The sequence below is a fragment of the Erythranthe guttata genome, chromosome 8, assembly GCF_056151865.1.
Source record: "Erythranthe guttata isolate IM_541 chromosome 8, IM_541, whole genome shotgun sequence".
Classification (NCBI taxonomy): Eukaryota; Viridiplantae; Streptophyta; class Magnoliopsida; order Lamiales; family Phrymaceae; genus Erythranthe; species Erythranthe guttata.
This window is the reverse complement of record NC_142540.1, coordinates 16,978,696-16,998,446: the sequence shown is the minus strand read 5'-3', so window position 1 is coordinate 16,998,446 and position 19,751 is coordinate 16,978,696. Positions and strand designations below refer to the sequence as shown.

The 19,751-nt window shown below is 37.4% G+C and overlaps 3 protein-coding genes across 3 annotated transcripts; all 3 read left to right on the top strand.

Annotated features, from left to right (window-relative positions):
* Positions 1-120: 120 nt before the first annotated feature.
* LOC148768654 (uncharacterized) lies at positions 121-12,797 on the top strand. Its single transcript, XM_088822077.1, has 3 exons — positions 121-1,052; positions 10,548-10,763; positions 10,856-12,797. The coding sequence occupies exons 1-3, from the start codon at positions 137-139 to the stop codon at positions 12,268-12,270; spliced, it is 2,547 nt and encodes an 848-aa protein (XP_088678203.1). The 5' UTR covers positions 121-136; the 3' UTR covers positions 12,271-12,797.
* Positions 12,581-13,507, top strand: LOC148768653 (putative LRR receptor-like serine/threonine-protein kinase At3g47570). Its single transcript, XM_088822076.1, has 2 exons — positions 12,581-12,860; positions 12,958-13,507. Exons 1-2 carry the CDS (start codon positions 12,581-12,583, stop codon positions 13,314-13,316), a joined length of 639 nt encoding a protein of 212 aa, XP_088678202.1. The 3' UTR covers positions 13,317-13,507.
* A 1,006-nt stretch (positions 13,508-14,513) lies between these two features.
* On the top strand, positions 14,514-18,652 carry LOC105951433 (uncharacterized). Its single transcript, XM_088822075.1, has 4 exons — positions 14,514-15,560; positions 15,690-15,905; positions 15,986-17,989; positions 18,087-18,652. The coding sequence occupies exons 1-4, from the start codon at positions 14,567-14,569 to the stop codon at positions 18,455-18,457; spliced, it is 3,585 nt and encodes a 1,194-aa protein (XP_088678201.1). The 5' UTR covers positions 14,514-14,566; the 3' UTR covers positions 18,458-18,652.
* The last annotated feature ends 1,099 nt before the right edge of the window (positions 18,653-19,751 follow it).

The following is a 19,751-nucleotide window of genomic DNA, read 5'->3' as shown; positions in this document are numbered from 1 at the left end:
GGTCAAGTCTATGAATATAAATTGTTTGTATATATTAAATGATAGCGTCGATATCGACTAAATGAATTTCAGCACTTCACTATATAAAAATCACCGATGGTTAGAGGAGTTCACCAAAATAATTTTCCAAGTAATCATGGGGAAAACTCTATGTTGCATTATTGCATGTATAACCCTATTCCAAATGTCTTATTATTGCGTAGCCATAAGATATCCAACCACCCTCGAAACCGATAAATCTGCCCTTCTTTCCCTGAAATCTCATATCATTTTGGAATCTGAAAACATACTTGCCAAAAATTGGACCAATTCGAGTTCTGTTTGTAGCTGGATTGGAGTCACTTGCGGTTTACGCCATAATCGAGTAACTGCGTTGAATATTTCTTACATGGGCCTTTCAGGCACAATTCCACCACAACTAGGAAACCTCTCCTTCCTCGTTTCACTCGATTTTAGTTTCAACTTTTTCGGTGGTGTTCTTCCTCAACAATTGTCTTTCTTACACAGATTGAAGTTTATTTCTTTCAGAGTAAACAACTTGAGTGGAGAGATTCCACCGTGGTTGGGTCTTTTAACTAAACTCGAGCATCTGTCTCTACGGAATAACAGCTTTACCGGTTCCATCCCGAGCTCTCTCTCTAATCTAACAAATCTACAACTTGTTGATTTTGCTTACAATTCTCTTCAAGGATTTATTCCACAAGAGTTGGGGAGGCTTCACAATCTGCAGACTGTATCCATGATATACAATCATCTCTCGGGTCCTATACCGTCATCCATTTTTAACCTATCTGCCTTAAAATCTATGTATTTCACAGCAAACGAATTGAGTGGCAGCCTTCCAAGTGACTTTTGCAGTAAACTTCCACTTGTTCAAGGAATTTACCTATCTGAAAATCAATTGAATGGCGAAATTCCATCAAATCTATCCGAATGTTCGCAACTTCGGGATGTATCCCTATCTTACAACTCATTTAATGGGAAGATACCAAAAGAAATTGGCGAGTTAAAGTTTCTTCAGATTTTATATCTCGGGGGTAATAGTTTAAATGGTATATGAAACACGTGGATTATTTCCACATTGTGTTTTTTAACTTTCTTATTTTTTAAACTAAATTTTAGTTATGGAATAAATAGTGCTTAGTGGGTTAAGTATAGTGCTTAGTGGGCTAAGTAGTGCTTAAGTGGGTTTAATTGTGAATATTATTCTAACTCCTTAAACTAACCCACTAACCCACTAACCCATGTTCTTGAGTGCTCTTGTAGTTGGTTTTCTTGCAGATCATGGGCTGAGGAGTGGATGCTTGGAATGCCTATAAATACCGACTTCAATACTCAAGGAAGATTATCGATTCTACGAAATAAAAACCGAGGGCTGAAGAATATTCACGAGAGTTTTAGAGTGGTTTTAGAATCGGTCGTTTGTACTCCTCATGAGTACAATCTTTACGTACTCCTTATGAGTACATTCTTTACGTACTTCTCATAAGTACATTCTTTGTAGTCTAGATTGTATAGTATATATGTTTCTAGACTTGGTTGTAAGAATGATCAAGATAGTGATTCATTCATAAGTTCTTTACGTACTCCTCACGAGTACATTCTTTGAAATCTAGAATTTTTAATATTTTTCTTTTAGTATCTAGATTTGGTTGTAAGAGTGATCTTGAAAAAGATTCACTCATAAGGAAGAAGTTTTCGCACTCTTCTGTTTGTATTCTTGGAATACTGATTTTAATATATTTTTCCGTCCTGTAAAGGGCAAGTTCACAAGTCTTTACTTGTGAACATTTTTAATTCTGAGTACTGTCTTTTAATCTTTATATTTCCGCTGCATGTTGTCTCAAGTGTCACAACATTTCAGATAACATCTCTGTATAATACGAATTCGGGACCATAAATTCTTTCAATTGGCATCAAGAGCCAACACTTGACGTATACTAAGTGTTTGTTCCTATTTTTCTTTTTCAGAAACGAATTCGTGATGGATACTAAGATGACTGCTTCTATGCGACCTCCTGTACTCGACGACACAAACTACACCTACTGGAAAGTCAAGATGAGGGCATACATCAAAGCCATTGATGAGAGAGCCTGGAGATCCATTCTCACTGGATGGAAGGCACCAACAATCACAGATGCAGATGGGGATGTATTTCCAACACCAGAGCTACGGTGGACAACAGATGATCTATCAAATGCCAATCAAAACTCCAAGGCGTTGAATGCAATCTTCAATTCAGTAGATTTAACAATGTTTAAATTGATTTCAGTATGCACTTCTGCAAAGGATGCATAGGAGGTTCTACAGCTACATTGTGAAGGATCAGATAGTGTCAGAAGAACCAAGCTCAGACTACTCTCTTCCAAATTTGAGAGACTGAGAATGGAGGAAACTGAAACAATTTCTCAGTACAATGAGAAGTTGATTGATTTGGCTAATGAATTTCAATCCTTAGGTGGTCCTTTAAGCAACGAGACACTGGTGAATAAGGTATTGAGAACTCTTCCAGAAAGGTTCAGCATGACGGTTACTGCTATTGAGGAGGCTAAAGATACATCATCTCTACGGCTGGACGAATTAATTGGAAGTCTCAAGTCCAGAGAGATGAACTTCGAAGATCAAAGAAAGGAGAAAGGAAAGGCTATCTCAAATGCACTTCAGGCAGAATTGGAGAAAGAAGATGTTGCTCCGGAGTTTGATGATGATGCAGAGGAATGTCTCAACAATGTTGCATTCCAAATTCAGAAATTCAATAAGGCATACAGGCGAGGTGGAATCAAGCCCAGACAATTATTTCCAGATGGCTCTTCGCAAAATCGACAAACTCAGCCCCGGAACAGATCTACTTCACAGAGAACATTTTCTCAAACACCTTCTCAGAACACTTCTAAAAATTCTTCATTTGTTCGTTCAAATTCTGAACCACCTAACTTAGATCACATTAAATGCAGGGCTTGTTCAGGATTTGGACATTATGCAAATGAGTGTGCAAATACCTTAAGAAGAAGAGGAATGAGTTTGATTTGTGCTGTCAGTGATGAGGAGGAAGAGCAACCTGAACAGACAGAGGAACAACAATCCACTAAACAAGCTCTCTCTGTCAGATATATCACTGGAAATGCTTCTGATACAGAATCACTAAGAGTTTCCATGGATGCTGCAACACTTTCTGAAACACTTTCAGTAACTGAAATTTCTGAGTTAAATACTGATCATTATACATGTTTAAACTCTATTTCTTTGAATGCAGCAGAATCCAGTAATGAAGCAGTTAGTGATGAGGAAGAAATGTACAAGAAATTGTTCAGTGACTTGGAGAAGAAGACTCATGCTCTAGATGCAGTCAACAAGGAAAATCCTTTTCTCAAAGAAACAATCACTCATTTGGAGGTTGGTATCACCAAGAAGGATCTTGAACTGGCAAAGGTGAAAGATGAACTCAAAGAAGCGACTCTAGCAATCAAGAGGATGAATACCGACACAACTAAACTCAAAGAGATTGTGTCACTGGAAAAGTACAACAAAAAGGAAGGTCTAGGGTTCAAGAAACAAGTAAAGAAACACAAGCCAGTGAAGAAGAAAGAAGTTGTCGTTGTCAAAGAGAAGAGTTCAGATGGCAAAGAATCCAGGAATTTCACAGTCACCACTTCAGAGTCCAGAATAAGGAGATGCATTTGTCATTATTGTTTCTCACCAGGACATATTCGTCCATTTTGTGAAAAACTCAGTAGTGACAAAATGTTGTACAAAATGAGCCACAGCACTCCAGGGAACACCTCCAAGAAAAAGGTAGAATTTACCAAAAAGGAGTGTAGAATATGGACTCCCAAAGGTAAACTTATGTACAAAGCAGTATACACTTCTTTAAATGCTAACATTTCAGGTTCATGGTACTTTGATAGTGGATTCTCTAGGCACATGACTGGAACTAAAGAATTTCTATCAAACTACCATACACTCAATGGAGGACGTGTAACCTATGGAGGAGGAGCTAAAGGCAAAGTGGTTGGACATGGAACACTCAGTATTGAGGGACTTCCAAAACTTTCAAATGTCTTACATGTTGAAGGATTTGGGTCAAACCTCATCAGTATTAGTCAATTGTGTGACGATGATCTACGTGTTAAATTTGATAAATACTGTTGTTCTATGTTTGATAATCAAAATCATTGTGTAGTGACAGGTTCCATATCAATGGATAATTGTTATCAAACAGGTAACACCATCTCATGCAAGAGCTCAAGAGTAAGTGAAGTAGAGCTGTGGCACCAGAAACTTGGGCACACAAACTTCAAAAATCTGAAGCTGCTCAACAAGTATAATGCCATAAGAGGAATTCTAGATCTCAAGATCAAGGACATCCCTATATGCGGAATATGCCTGAAGGGAAAGCAAACTAGAGTACCACACAAAGTGCTACAACCCGTTGGTACCACCATTTGTTTTAAACTTGTACATATGGATCTTATGGGTCCTATAGAGGTAGAAAGCCTAGGTGGTAAAAAATATGTATTTGTGTGTGTTGATGATTTTTCGAGATATACTTTGGTGTATTTTTTAAGAGAAAAATCTGATCTAGAAAACATGCATGTGTTTGGATGTGTTTGCTATGTCCTAAATGATAGAGATCATCTAGCTAAATTTGATTCAACAAGTGATTTGAGTTTGTTTATGGGATACTCTAATAACAATCATGCTTATAGAGTATATAACTTAAGAACTCGAACCATTATTGAATCTGTAAATGTGGTATTTGATGACTTTGCTGATCTCCGCAGTAAAACAGCTGAAGATGAAGTTGATGACCTGATTGCTGAAGGAGAAACAACAGGAGGAGACACTACTGCCACAGATGCTCCAGATATAAACAGTCCAGTCTCAAGAGAAGAGGGTGTTGAATCAGGTGTTACCACACCTGACTCAATACAGCCTTCAGAGAGTACAAAAGCTGAATTGCAGCTAACTCATGATGTCTGCAGAAAGGAACCATCAAGCAGAATCCAGAAAAATCACCCATCTACTCAAGTAGTGGGAGATATTTTTGATGGGATAAGAACCAGAAGAAAAGAGAGAGTGAATTACAGAGATATGGTAAGATTTGCAAATTTATCTTCTGAATGTGCACTAACTGGATTTACTTGCTTTGTGTTTTCAGTTGAACCAAGGAATATTGCAGAAGCTCTGAAGGATGAATTCTGGATCAATGCAATGCATGAAGAACTGAATCAGTTCATCAGGAATGATGTTTGGTACTTAGTTCCCAGACCAAGTCATGTAAATGTAATAGGAACTAAGTGGATCTTCAAAAACAAAACTGATGAAAAAGGTACAATTGTTAAAAATAAGGCTAGGTTAGTAGCACAAGGTTATACTCAAATTGAAGGTATAAATTTTGATGAAACCTTTGCTCCAGTAGCTAGAATTGAATCTATTAGGTTACTTCTTGCTATAGCCTGCTTTCTTAGAATAAAATTGTATCAGATGGATATCAAAAGTGCATTTCTAAATTGTGTTTTAAATGAAGAAGCATATGTAGAGCAGCCCAAGAGTTTTGAAGATTCTGCCAAACCTGATCATGTGTTCAATCTTAAGAAGCCTTTGTATGGTCTTAAACAAGCTCCTAGAGCTTGGTATCAAAGACTCACTGACTTCTTACTTGAAATACAATTCACTAGAGGAGAAGCAGACAGAACTCTATTTGTTAGAAGAACAAATAATCATATCATTATTGTTCAGATATATGTTGATGATATTGTTTTTGGCTCTACTTGTGCTAACCTTTTACAGTCTTTTGTAGATTCTATGTCTCACACTTTTGAAATGAGCATGGTAGGGGAGTTGAATTACTTCCTAGGACTCCAAATCAAACAGTCAGGTGAAGGAATTTTTGTAAATCAAAAGAAGTATGCTCTCAATCTGGTCAAAAGGTTTGAGTTGGAATCAGCCAAGCACATGAAAACTCCAATGGGTTCCAGCCAAAAACTGTCTAAGGATGATGTTGCAGAAGATGTCGACAACACTCTCTACAGAAGCATGATTGGAAGCCTTCTGTATCTAACAGCAAGCAGGCCTGACATTATGCTTAGTGTTTGTGTGTGTGCCAGATATCAAACTAATCCCAAGGTCACTCATCTTAAAGCTGTGAAGAGGATTATTAGGTATGTTGCAGGTACAGTAGACTTAGGGATTCAGTTTTTCAAAGACACAAATACAAACTTGATAGGCTTTAGTGATTCTGATTGGGCTGGGGATATTAGTGACAGAAAAAGCACCTCAGGTGCATGTTTCTTTCTGGGGAATAATCTAGTTTCTTGGTTTAGTAGAAAGCAAAACTGTGTATCTTTTTCAACAGCTGAATCAGAATATGTAGCTGCTGGAGGATGTTGTGGTCAACTAATTTGGATGAAACAAATGTTGAGGGATTATGGGTTAACCAGTGACACCCTGACCATATATTGTGATAATTCAAGTGCTATTGATATTTCAAAAAATTCTGTTCAGCACTCACGAACTAAACACATAGATATTAAACATCATTTTATTCGTGATATAGTTGAGAAAAATATAGTGTGCTTAAAGTACATTCCTACAGAAGATCAGCTGGCTGACATCTTTACAAAGGCATTAGATTATGAGAGGTTTTCTAAACTTAGAAAATCTCTCGGGATGTGTACTCAATAAACATGTCCTGAAAAATGTTGCAGCACCTCATTAAATATCTTAAGCTGCAACATAATTTATTGAAGCTTAGCTTCTTTAAATAAAGGCTTCACTGTGATGGATTATTCTCTAAATAAGTAACTGGAAGTCTTTCACCTTGAAACGTGATCATGCTTCATGTAAACATTTCAGAGAATAATTACACTCACATAAGTCAAACTCCTCTATTTTGATAGTCATATCTTAGTAACTGAGGAACCTTCAAACTGAACACTTGATCATGTTCCATGTGAATTGTTTGACTTGAAAATAAGAGTTTAAAAAAAAAAAAAAAAAAAAAAAAAAAATAAAAAATAAAAAATATTATTATATACTTAATAATATCTATGCCTCTTAGCCAATTTTTCTCACACTATTAATCATTAATAAATGTGTTTCTTATTTTTGTGAAAATTTCGTGAGTACTACTATATTTATTTTATTTATTTTTGAATTATCACTATTTATATGGGTCATGGGGTACATGGGTTAGTCTTTCATTTTCCACTAAGTCCACTCCTTATTGTGCCATGTGTCACGTTTTGCTTTAAACTGCCAAATAAACCTTTATTCTCCTCAATCACACTTTCTCCAAGAAAAACGCACACCACTTCTTCACCTTCTCCACTTCAATGTTTTTCTGCAAATTAGGGCTTATAAATTTCGTGCTTCTTTTTAAAAAATTCACACTTTCAAATTAAAAGCACAAAGAAGAAATTTTTATCTACTGTATCATGGCATCTCCACCTAGAAATCCCCTTCCGGCCGAAGATGATGTCCACAACGATGCTGCAGCACCTGAACCAGCAGACCCAAATCTGGCCATCATCATTCATCCGGTCAACCTTGATGCTCTTCATATCAGCTACATTGAGCCCGGCGACGAGCTGAACCCGATTGACCCAGACAACTTCGATTTTGTGGGTCCCTCTTCCACTGCCGGAAGATTTCCAACTCGCCGGTCCAAGCGCATGAACCCCTTTCCAGATCTGAATACTGCTGGGTCACAACGCCGGAGGGGTGAACACTCTCCCAGAAGAAGAAGCAGAGGTGGAAGAAGAGGAGGCAGAGGTGGCCGCACTCCAGTTCGGCCAAACCCACGAAGAGGTCTTCATTTGGTGGATGAAGAAACTGATGATGAAGCAGGGGATCCTACCTTTGCTGCACCACAGGCTCAAGCCTTGTCCTCCAGCTCCTCCGAGTCATCATCCAACAACTCACCTCTCCCAGCATCAACTCAGGGGGAGACATCACAGCCTAGCATGGCAACAGCAGCCTCTCTACATTCTGTTCATGAAGGTGTTGTTGCACCTGTTCATGAAGGTGTTGCTGCACCTGTTCCAGAAGATGCTGCTGCACCCACTGCTTCAACAAATGTTCCTCAGAATGCTGCTGAGGATGCTGCTCCCTATCAGGATGAAGAAATGCCTGATTTTTCTGGGATGTCTTCTGCAGAGCATGTTGACATTCCCATTGTTGATGCTCAGGAGTTCACCACTACTGAAGAAACTCCATCAGTTCCTCATGCTGACCCCCTGGAAACCCTGGCAGAAGCAGCAGTTCAAGCAGATACAGCACCTTCCCAGGCTGAAGAGGAAAAGAAAAGTGATGACAGTTGGGAAGCGCCCTTGCCTCTTTCCGCAAGAATTTGCCATCCTCAGAGTCAGACAGTGATTCTTCCGAGGTCTCATGTCAGATGGAAGAAGATGCTGCTTCACGTGTTGCATCACCTGAGCCAGCATACATCCCAGGCGAACTTGAAGACTCAGAAGAAGAGGAATCTTCTGAGGAAGAAGAGCTGAAATTGAATGGGAATGATCTGTCAACTCCTTTTGAGGTAAACAATACTTTCAGTACAACCTTTTATTTTGAATCTGATTCAAATCATGAATTGCCAATTCATTAAGGAGAAGAAAATTTCCAAGGATGAGTTTAATAGACATAGGATTACTGATTTTCTTGATCAAAGAAAAATCCTTAGTCTAGTTGAGATTGTCTGTCCTTATGATCCCTCTGTTGTGAAGGAATTTTATGCCAATTTACAAACCTCTTTTTTAAAGAAAAATTCTCCAAACTTTGGAAAAGTTTTTTTTTGTGCGAATCAATTTTCTCTTTTTCTCCCAAAATTATCAACCCTCATTTACAAACTCCTATTGTGATTGATGAAGATAATTATGGTGATTTTACTAAGGTTTGTAAAACTATTTTTTGGCAATCGTTTTTAAATTCTTCTCTCATCTACTCCATTCTGCTTTCTCACACTTGGCATGATAATTATTTTTCAAAATTTTCTCAAAGCTCCTCATGTCCAAGGATTTCCCTGGAATGGAGATAATTTCCTCTCAACTGAATCAGGTCAAAATAATCTTGGTACTGAAGGTGTTGCTCCTCATGTTGACAACATCCCTGACATTCTTGTTTCTGTTCCTAGAGATCTCTTGTTACAACAGCTTACTCATTCTCTAGCTCAGATTACCTATCACCAGTCCACGGTGGAAATGCTTCGAAAAAACTCTTTCTGATCAAAAAGGGGGAGAAAAAGCTAGTCATGAAGCTGAAGCAGGGACTTCTCATCTCTTGGATGCCAGAGGCAGAAAGCAAGGAGTTAATGAAGAAGGAGCAGAGGAAAGCAGCAGCTGATACTGAGGAGACTTTGGATATTGTTCTGTTTTGTTTTGTTCAGTGATGAAGGAGCAGCAGCTGATATTTTTTATGAACAATATTTGGTTTTGTTCTGTTGTTATTTTTTTTCCTCTGAACTTTTATGTTAATGTTGGTTGTCAAATTCAGGGGGAGTTCAAGCAATGACTCAGGGGGAGTTAAGCTAAAATTTAGTTTTGATCAGAAAGTTAAAAAGGGGGAGTTTGAAACACGTGGATTATTTCCACATTGTGTTTTTTAACTTTCTTATTTTTTAAACTAAATTTTAGTTATGGAATAAATAGTGCTTAGTGGGTTAAGTATAGTGCTTAGTGGGCTAAGTAGTGCTTAAGTGGGTTTAATTGTGAATATTATTCTAACTCCTTAAACTAACCCACTAACCCACTAACCCATGTTCTTGAGTGCTCTTGTAGTTGGTTTTCTTGCAGATCATGGGCTGAGGAGTGGATGCTTGGAATGCCTATAAATACCGACTTCAATACTCAAGGAAGATTATCGATTCTACGAAATAAAAACCGAGGGCTGAAGAATATTCACGAGAGTTTTAGAGTGGTTTTAGAATCGGTCGTTTGTACTCCTCATGAGTACAATCTTTACGTACTCCTTATGAGTACATTCTTTACGTACTTCTCATAAGTACATTCTTTGTAGTCTAGATTGTATAGTATATATGTTTCTAGACTTGGTTGTAAGAATGATCAAGATAGTGATTCATTCATAAGTTCTTTACGTACTCCTCACGAGTACATTCTTTGAAATCTAGAATTTTTAATATTTTTCTTTTAGTATCTAGATTTGGTTGTAAGAGTGATCTTGAAAAAGATTCACTCATAAGGAAGAAGTTTTCGCACTCTTCTGTTTGTATTCTTGGAATACTGATTTTAATATATTTTTCCGTCCTGTAAAGGGCAAGTTCACAAGTCTTTACTTGTGAACATTTTTAATTCTGAGTACTGTCTTTTAATCTTTATATTTCCGCTGCATGTTGTCTCAAGTGTCACAACATTTCAGATAACATCTCTGTATAATACGAATTCGGGACCATAAATTCTTTCAGTATATATATCAATGTTCTTTCGTTTAAATTCAACTTGGATATATCAATGTTGTTATGATTGACATAGATTTGATGAGGATTGGGTATATATTTTTTAACGGTTGATTTGTGTGTTTCCATATATAGGTGTTATCCCGTCCGAGATTGGCAATCTTCAGAACCTGGCTCGATTGGCCATTGAACAAAACCAGATAACTGGCACAGTTCCCAGAAGCATCTTCAATATTTCTTCCCTCCAAGTTTTAGCCCTATATGACAATCACCTGTCGGGAAACCTCCCAAAAGATATCGGGAATCTTACAAAGCTCAAACACTTGGGATTCTCACAAAACAACTTAACAGGTATGATTAACAAAATATATTGGAAGACTCTCTATGTTATCAGTATATATTTGTATATTTGTAATGTATAATTTCTTTAATCTTAATCACAGGCAGTTTACCGCGAGAAATTGGCAAAACGTACCAACTGGATACATTAAAATTAGAATTTAACAGCTTCACTGGTGTTATGCCATTGGAGCTCTTTAACATGTCAAATCTTCGAATTCTTGGTTTGACATCTAATAGTTTGTCAGGCAGTCTTCCAACTAATTTGGATTTCGAGTTACCCGTTCTTGAAGAACTTTATCTCGAAATAAATAATCTAAGTGGATCAATACCCGATTCGATCACTAATTGTTCCAAACTCAGAATTCTCGGCCTCAGTTATAACAACTTCACTGGTTTTGTACCTCATTTTCTCGGTAACCTAAGAATCCTTGAACGTCTAGCCTTTGCCGAGAATAATCTAAGGACCAAATCAACTTCTTCAGAATTGAGCTTCATAACTTCCTTGACTAATTGCCGATCTTTGAATTTGCTCGATATTGACGATAATCCTTTAGGTGGCATTATTCCAGCTTCCATTGGGAATTTATCTCCCTCGTTGCAAGATTTATTTGCCTCCAATTGTAAAATTAAGGGTATCGTACCTGCAGAAATCGGCAATTTAACCAACCTGGTGAAACTTTCTTTAAGCATGAACGAGTTGTCTGGTAACATTCCTCATACTATCAGCTATTTGCGGAAGCTTCAAGGATTAGATCTACAGAGCAACAACCTGGCAGGTTCCATTCCAGAGGGTATTTGTGATTTACAAAACTTGGTTGTTTTATCTTTAAGCCAAAATAATTATTTCGGTCGAATACCGGAATGTTTAGGAAATATCACATCTTTAAGATATCTCTATCTAAATTCCAACATGTTGTCTTCAATCATACCATCAAGCGTGTGGCGCCTCAAAGATTTGTTGCATCTAAACTTATTCTTGAATTCCTTGAGCGGATTTATACCTCTGGAAATAGGAAATTTAGTGTCAGCAACCTCTATCGATCTATCAAATAACAACTTGTCGCATTATATTCCAAGCACAATCGGAAATTTAAATTCTTTGATTTATTTTTCTTTGGCACATAATCTACTAGAAGGTTCTATTCCCGAGTCCGTAGGGAAGATGATCAGTTTGGTAACTATAGACTTGTCTTATAATAACCTCTCTGGATCAATTCCAAAGTCTTTTGAAGCACTTCAACACCTCAACTACTTTAATGTCTCTTTCAATGCCCTGAGAGGAGAAATTCCCACTGGTGGTCCTTTCGTAAACTTCACTATCGAGTCTTTTAAGGGTAGTGAGGCACTATGCGGAATTCCAAGGTTCAATCTCCCACCTTGCGATCATAATGTTTCCAAACACAAGTCAAGGGATGAAAAGGGTGCGATTAGCTTTATTTATTCTTATTGGAGTTGTCGCATTTATATCGGTTCTCTGTTTGGCCTTCATTTTCATAAGACACAGAAGAAAAAATAAGGCAGTCAATGGAATTGATGGGTTGGTTCCTACAGTACCTGAACGAATTTCGTATTACAAACTCCTACAAGTAACTGAACACTTCAGCGAAACGAATTTACTCGGCGTGGGGAGTTTTGGTTCTGTGTACAAAGCCGTTCTAAGAGATGGGACGATTTTGGCTGTCAAGGTCTTCAATTCACTATAGGAAGCTGCTTCTAAGAGCTTTGAAGTCGAATGTGAGGTACTACGAAACATCCGCCACAGAAATCTCACCAAAGTCATTAGCAGTTGCTCTAACGAGGATTTCAAGGCATTGGTACTCGAATACATGCCAGGTGGAAACCTCGACAAATGGTTATATTCACACAACTATTGCTTGGATCTAATGCAAAGATTGAACATAATGATTGATGTTGCATGTGCATTGGAATATCTTCACCATGGCTATTCGACACTCATTGTTCATTGCGATTTGAAGCCAAGCAACGTGTTGTTGGATGAAGAAATGGTTGCCCATGTGAGTGATTTCGGGATAGCAAAATTGATGGGCGAAGGTGAAAGCACTGTGCACACCAACACCCTAGCAACAATGGGTTACATCGCACCAGGTTAATTAATATTCTCACTTTCACTCATACTATTTATATATATTTTTGATTGGATTTCACTTTTGATTTATTGAATTATGCGATTGTTGTTTTATAGAGTATGGTTTGGAAGGGCTAGTTTCGACAAGGTGTGATGTTTATAGCTATGGAGTGATGGTGATGGAAACTTTTACGAGAAAAAGGCCGAGCGATGATATGTTCGGCGGAGATTTAACCCTAAAGAGTTGGGTTCAAAGCTCTCTTAATAACGAGTCATCAACTGAGGTAATAGATGCCAATTTATTGAATACGGAAAACGAACAAGGCTTTGAGAAAACCGTGCAATGTGTGTCATCAATACTGGAGTTGGCTTTGAAGTGTTGTGCGGAATCTTCCGGTGATAGAATAAACATGAAAGAAGCTCTAACAGATTTGCAGAAGATCAAAGTTCGATATTCCCGCAGGGGTTCGATCTGAAACAGAAGATTTTGCCCAAGTACCACTGATGCTGTTAATTATGTCCTGATACAGCTTCTACAATGTTAATTAAGGATTTATCTGCAATAAACTGTGTAACAATGAAGGGAAGAATAATTCTGTATGTTAAGCACTCGATGCTTTGTTTGTTTGGTAGTATATATTTCAATTTGAATAAGTTTTTGTAATGCGATATGATGCTGGTTTTTAGATAACAAATTGGAAATCCAAATTGAATTTCACTTTATTAACCAAAACAAACCTTAAAATGGACTAAAAATAATTCACCTATTAGTTCGGCCCCTCAAAACAATTGAAACTTTAAATGCCACAAAATCTTTACAAAAGGCTTAAAAATCAAGTCTTCGTTCTTTGAAGAAATAGACCACTGCACCCAAATCTTAAAACATGATGGACTGGATTGAAATTTCTGAAAGAAAAGTTTTTGATTGAAAACGGACCTGAGATTCAGAAATACTTAATTTGGGGGTTGAAATGTATTTTCTGAAAGTATATCACAGTTTTGAGAGAAACTTTAAAATTGGGGACTGCAATGAAGTATTCAGAATCATTGGGGGAACTAAATCTGATTTTAAATTATTTCAAATTAACCTCGCCTAATTCAGCAATAAACAAAACTATGGGGCCAAATTTGAAGTTACAGAAACCATAAATCTGGGGTTAAATTGTAATTTCCGAAAAGTCCATTCTATCGTTTTTCTTTTCTTCTTTTTTTTTTTGTTTTTGGCTTCAGATTTCAGACCCGGCCGCCACCACCATGACTTTGCAACATAAGCAGCCGATATCATAGTGGATTGAATTTGAAAAACACAAAACAAAACAAACAGATCTCTCTGCACTATAATTAACTTTTACTTAAAGTCCCTTTACACTTACTTATTCAAACTACAATTCATATTCTAATGATATATTCAATATTCTCCTCTCCAACTATTGTAGTTTATTTGCCACGCCCAAAAAGCATATTGACCGACTTTAAAAGTTAAGTGTATGAACAAGTCCCTACCACTCGGTCGGCCATGTAAGTAATTGTCTTGTCTGCATAATAAATAATAAACAAAAAAAGATTAAGATATAATTCATACAAAGTTTTTCCATGATTCTTTAGTCTTACATTGTTATCATGAAACAATATACATTACCAACAATTACAAACGTTCGAGGTGGCTTCAGCATTGATTGATAAAGTCTTTAAGGTCAAGTCTATGAAAATTGTTTGTATATATTAAATGAATTTCCGTATAAGAATCACCGATGGTTATGAGGAGTTCGATCACCAAAATAATATTCCAGCAAGTAATATAATGATGGGGAAAACTTGTTGTTGTATTCTTGCATGTATAGTCTTATTCCAAATGTCTTATTATTGCCTAGCCATAAAATATTCAACCACCCTCGAAACCGATAAATCAGCTCTTCTTGCCCTTAAATCTCATATCACTTTTGATCCTGCTAGCATACTTTCCCAAAATTGGACTAATTCGAGCTCTGTCTGCAGCTGGATTGGCGTCACTTGCGGTTTACGCCATAATCGAGTAACTGCAGTGAATATTTCTTACATGGGTCTTTCAGGCACAATTCCACCACAACTAGGAAACCTTTCCTTCCTTGTTTCACTCGATTTTAAGTTCAACCTTCTCAGGGGTGTTCTTCCTCAACAATTGTCTTTTCTACACAGATTGAAGTTTATGTCTTTCAGAGCAAACCCCTTGAGTGGAGAGATTCCACCGTGGTTGGGTCTTTTAACTAAACTCGAGTTTCTGTCTCTAGGGAATAACAGCTTTACCGGTTCCATCCCGAGTTCTCTCTCTAATCTAACAAATCTACAACTTCTTGTTTTTGATTACAATTCTCTTCAAGGATTTATTCCACAAGAGTTGGGGAGGCTTCACAATCTGCAGACTATATCCATGATATACAATCATCTCTCGGGCCCTATACCGTCATCCATATATAAACTGTCAGCCTTAAAATATATGTCTTTCACAGGAAACGAACTGAGTGGTAGCCTTCCAAGTGACTTGTGCACTCATCTTCCACTTGTTCAAGGAATTTACCTATCGGAAAATAAATTGAGTGGCGAAATTCCATCAAATCTATCCAAATGTTTACAACTTCGGGTTGTATCCCTATCCTACAACTCATTTAGTGGGCAGATACCAAAAGAAATTGGCGAGTTAAAGTTTCTTCAGATTTTATATCTCGGGGGTAACAGTTTAAATGGTATGTATATCAATGTTGTTTCGTTTAAATTCAACTTGGATATATCAATGTCGTTATGATTGACATAGATTTGATGAGGATTGTACGTATATATATTTTTAACAGTTGATTTGTGTGTTCCATATATAGGTGTTATCCCGTCCGAGATTGGCAATCTTCAGAACCTGGCTCAATTGGCCATTGAACAAAACCAGATTAGTGGCACAGTTCCCATAAGCATCTTCAATATTTCTTCCCTCCAAGTTTTAGCCCTAAATGACAATCAACTGTCGGGGAACCTCCCAAAAGATATCGGGAATCTTACAAAGCTCAAACACTTGGGATTCTCACAAAACAACTTAACAGGTATGATTGAGAAAATTATATCGGAAGACATTTCAATATTAATAGGAAAACGTTTAATTTTTTGTAATCTTGACGTACAGGTGGTATACCGCGTGAAATTGGGAATATTTACCAACTCGATACATTAAAATTAGACGTTAATAGCTTCACTGGTTTTATTCCATTGGAACTCTTTAACATGTCAAATATTCGAATTCTTGATCTTTTAGCTAATAGCCTGTCAGGCAGTCTCCCAACTAATTTGGATCACGGGTTACCCGCTCTTGAAGAACTTTACCTCGCAAAAAATGAACTCAGTGGATCAATACCTGATTCGATCACTAACTGTTCCAAACTCAGAATTCTCGAACTCGGTGATAACAACTTCACTGGTTTTGTACCTCATTTTTTCGGTAACCTAAGAATGCTTGAATATCTATCCATATATAACAACAATCTAAGAATCGGATCAACTTCTTCAGAATTGAGCTTCATAACTTCCTTGTCAAATTGCAGATCATTAATTAGACTCACAATTGCTAATAATCCTCTAGATGGCATCATTCCGGCTTCCATTGGGAATTTATCAATCTCCTTGCAAGAATTAATGGCCTTCAATTGTCAAATTAAGGGTATCATCCCTCCAGAAATCGGCAATTTAAGCAACCTAGTGAAATTTTCTTTCAACGAGAACGAGTTGTTCGGTAACATTCCATCTACTGTCAATCATTTGCATAAGCTTCAAGGATTATATTTAAGTAACAACAGTATGAGAGGTTCCATTCCAGAGGGTCTTTGTGATTTACACAACTTGGATAGTTTATTTTTAAGCCGTAATAAATTTTCCGGCCAAATACCAGAGTGTTTAGAAAATATCACATCTTTAAGATATCTCTATCTAGATTCCAACATGTTAAATTTAAGCATACCATCAAGCCTGTGGCGCCTCACAGATTTGTTGCACTTAGACTTGTCCTCAAATTTTTTGAGTGGAATTATACCTCTAGAAATAGGTAATTTAGTGTCAACAACCCTGATGAATCTATCAATGAACCAGTTGTCAGAGTCTATTCCAAGGACACTCGGAAATTTAATATCTTTGAAGAACTTGTCTTTGGCACATAATCGACTGGAAGGTTCTATTCCCGAGTCGATGGGGAGCATGATAAGTTTAGAAGCTGTAGACTTGTCCGACAATAACCTCTCTGGTTCGATCCCAAAGTCCTTGGAGACACTTAAATATCTCATCTACTTTAATGTCTCTTTCAATGGTTTGAGAGGTGAAATTCCCAACGGTGGTCATTTCACAAACCTCACTATGGAGTCTTTTAAGGGCAATGAGGCATTGTGTGGTGTTCCAAGGTTCAATGTACCTCTTTGTCGTAATGCTTCCAATCACGGGGCGATGATGAAAAGGGCACATTTCGCTTTATTTATTATTTCCGGGATTGTTGCATTTATCTCGCTCGTCTCTTTGGCATTCATCATCTTGATTAGATATAGAAGGAAAGATAAAGCAGCCAATGGAAATGACGGGTTGGTTCCTACTGTACCAGAACGAATTTCGTATTACGAACTCCTACAAGCAACTGAACAGTTCAGTGAGACGAATTTACTCGGCATGGGGAGTTTTGGTTCTGTGTACAAAGCCATTCTAAGAGATGGGAAGATTTTCGCTGTCAAGGTCTTCCATTCGCTATCGGAAGCTGCTTCTAAGAGCTTTGAAATCGAATGCGCGGTGCTACGAAACATCCGCCACAGAAATCTCACCAAAGTCATTAGCAGTTGCTCTAACGAGGATTTCAAGGCACTGGTACTTGAATACATGCCAAATGGAAACCTCGACCAATGGCTATATTCCCACAACTACTACTTGGATCTCATGCAAAGATTGAACATAATGATTGATGTTGCATGTGCGTTGGAATATCTTCACCATGGCCATTCGACTCTCATTGTTCATTGCGATTTGAAGCCAAGCAACGTGTTGTTAGATGGAGACATGGTTGCCCATGTGAGTGATTTCGGGATAGCAAAATTGATGGGCGAAGGTGAGAGCACTGTGCACACAAGCACACTAGCAACAATGGGTTACATCGCACCAGGTTAATTAATATTCTCACTTTCACTCATATTATTTTTATATACTTTTAATTGGATTTCACTTTCGATTTATTGAATTATACGATTGTTGTTTTACAGAGTATGGTTTGGAAGGGCTAGTTTCGACAAGGTGTGACGTTTATAGCTATGGAGTGATGGTGATAGAAACTTTTACGAGAAAAAGGCCAAGTGATGAAATGTTCGGTGGAGATTTAACCTTAAAGAGTTGGGTTCAAAGCTCACTTAATAATGAGTCATCAACTGAGGTAATAGATGCCAATTTATTGAATACGGAAAACGAACAAGGCTTTGAGAAAAATGTGCAATGTGTGTCATCAATACTGGAGTTGGCTTTGAAGTGTTGCGCAGAATCTTCTGGTGATAGAATAAACATGAAAGAAGCTTTAACAGAGCTGCAGAAAATCAAAGTTCGATATTCCCACCGGGATTCTATCACCGCAAACAGTTAGATCACTGCAGAAAATCAAAGTTGTAAAGCTTCGACAATGTTAGTTAAGCATATATCTACAATATGTGTAATAATTAAGGGAAGAATAATACTGTGTGTTAAGCACTTGATGGTGTGTTTGTTTGGTTGTAGATTTGTAATTTGAGCAAGTTTTTTGTAATATGAATCAGTGATAGTATTGTCCATGTTGATCTGTTAGAATTTTTACTCTCCAGAAAATTCACCAATCGCACAAAAATAGTTTAAAATTATAATTTAGGATTTGTAATCCATTTAAACATGAAATCATACAAACTAGCTAAATAAATATGTTTTTGTGTATATTCGTTGGCTGCCACTGAGATATTATACATAGTAGAGTGAAATTAGAGGTTTTAGCATCCGGCACCTACGAGCTGGTCGTGTGATACACTAGCCAAATGTGCGATTGGGTACGATTTTTTTGACGTGAAAAGATCCAAATACCCTACATTTTAAATTTTAAAAATAAGCCCCAAAATAAAGTTTTCAATTTTTTCAATTCAGTCCCTTCAAGTTTCAGAAAAGCCCTCTTCTTCCTTAAACTAGGGACTGGTTTGCAATTTTCCCAAAACTGAACATAGCTGACCGCCGATCTTCTTCCGGCGAACACTCTCTCCGGCCTCACCTCCCTCCATATCTTCAGCCTCTGCTTCGTCCCACCACTCTAACATTTTCTCCGACGAAATTCGGTTCGGTTTGGAGTTAAGATTCAAGCTCATTATTCTTTTGCAAAACCCATCAACAACCCGCGAAAATCCAAGAAAAATATATGCTCCATCGAGCAGGGATTTTCAGAGAAAAAAATCCACGAAAAAAACTATTTTTTGCATTTTTTCCACGTCTCCCGATAGTAGCCCACCATTATAGCCTTATAGGCTTTCGTGGCTACTGCTTCTCCGCCTTCGATGCCTTCATCGTGAGTGTGGTGTACGATACGAAGATGACCATGGCGAGTGGAGGAGAGTACTTATATATGGCAGTGGAGATGGGAAGAGTGGTGTTGGGTTGGAGATGGCTGACTTATTTTTATTACTAATTTTTCTTTCTAATTTTTTTTTCTTTTTTAGGTTTTCTTTGGTTATTTTTTGTTTTTTATTTTGTTTTATGTTGTATTTTAATGAGGATAGTATAGTCACTTTCTGTTAGTCAACATATTTATTTCCACTAAGGGGCACTGAACTAAATAAAAAGCAACATAGGGGGTTAATTGCTAATTTTTTTAGGGGTAATCACAAAAAAGCCCATGACAAGTGCACTTAATTAAAATAGGGACA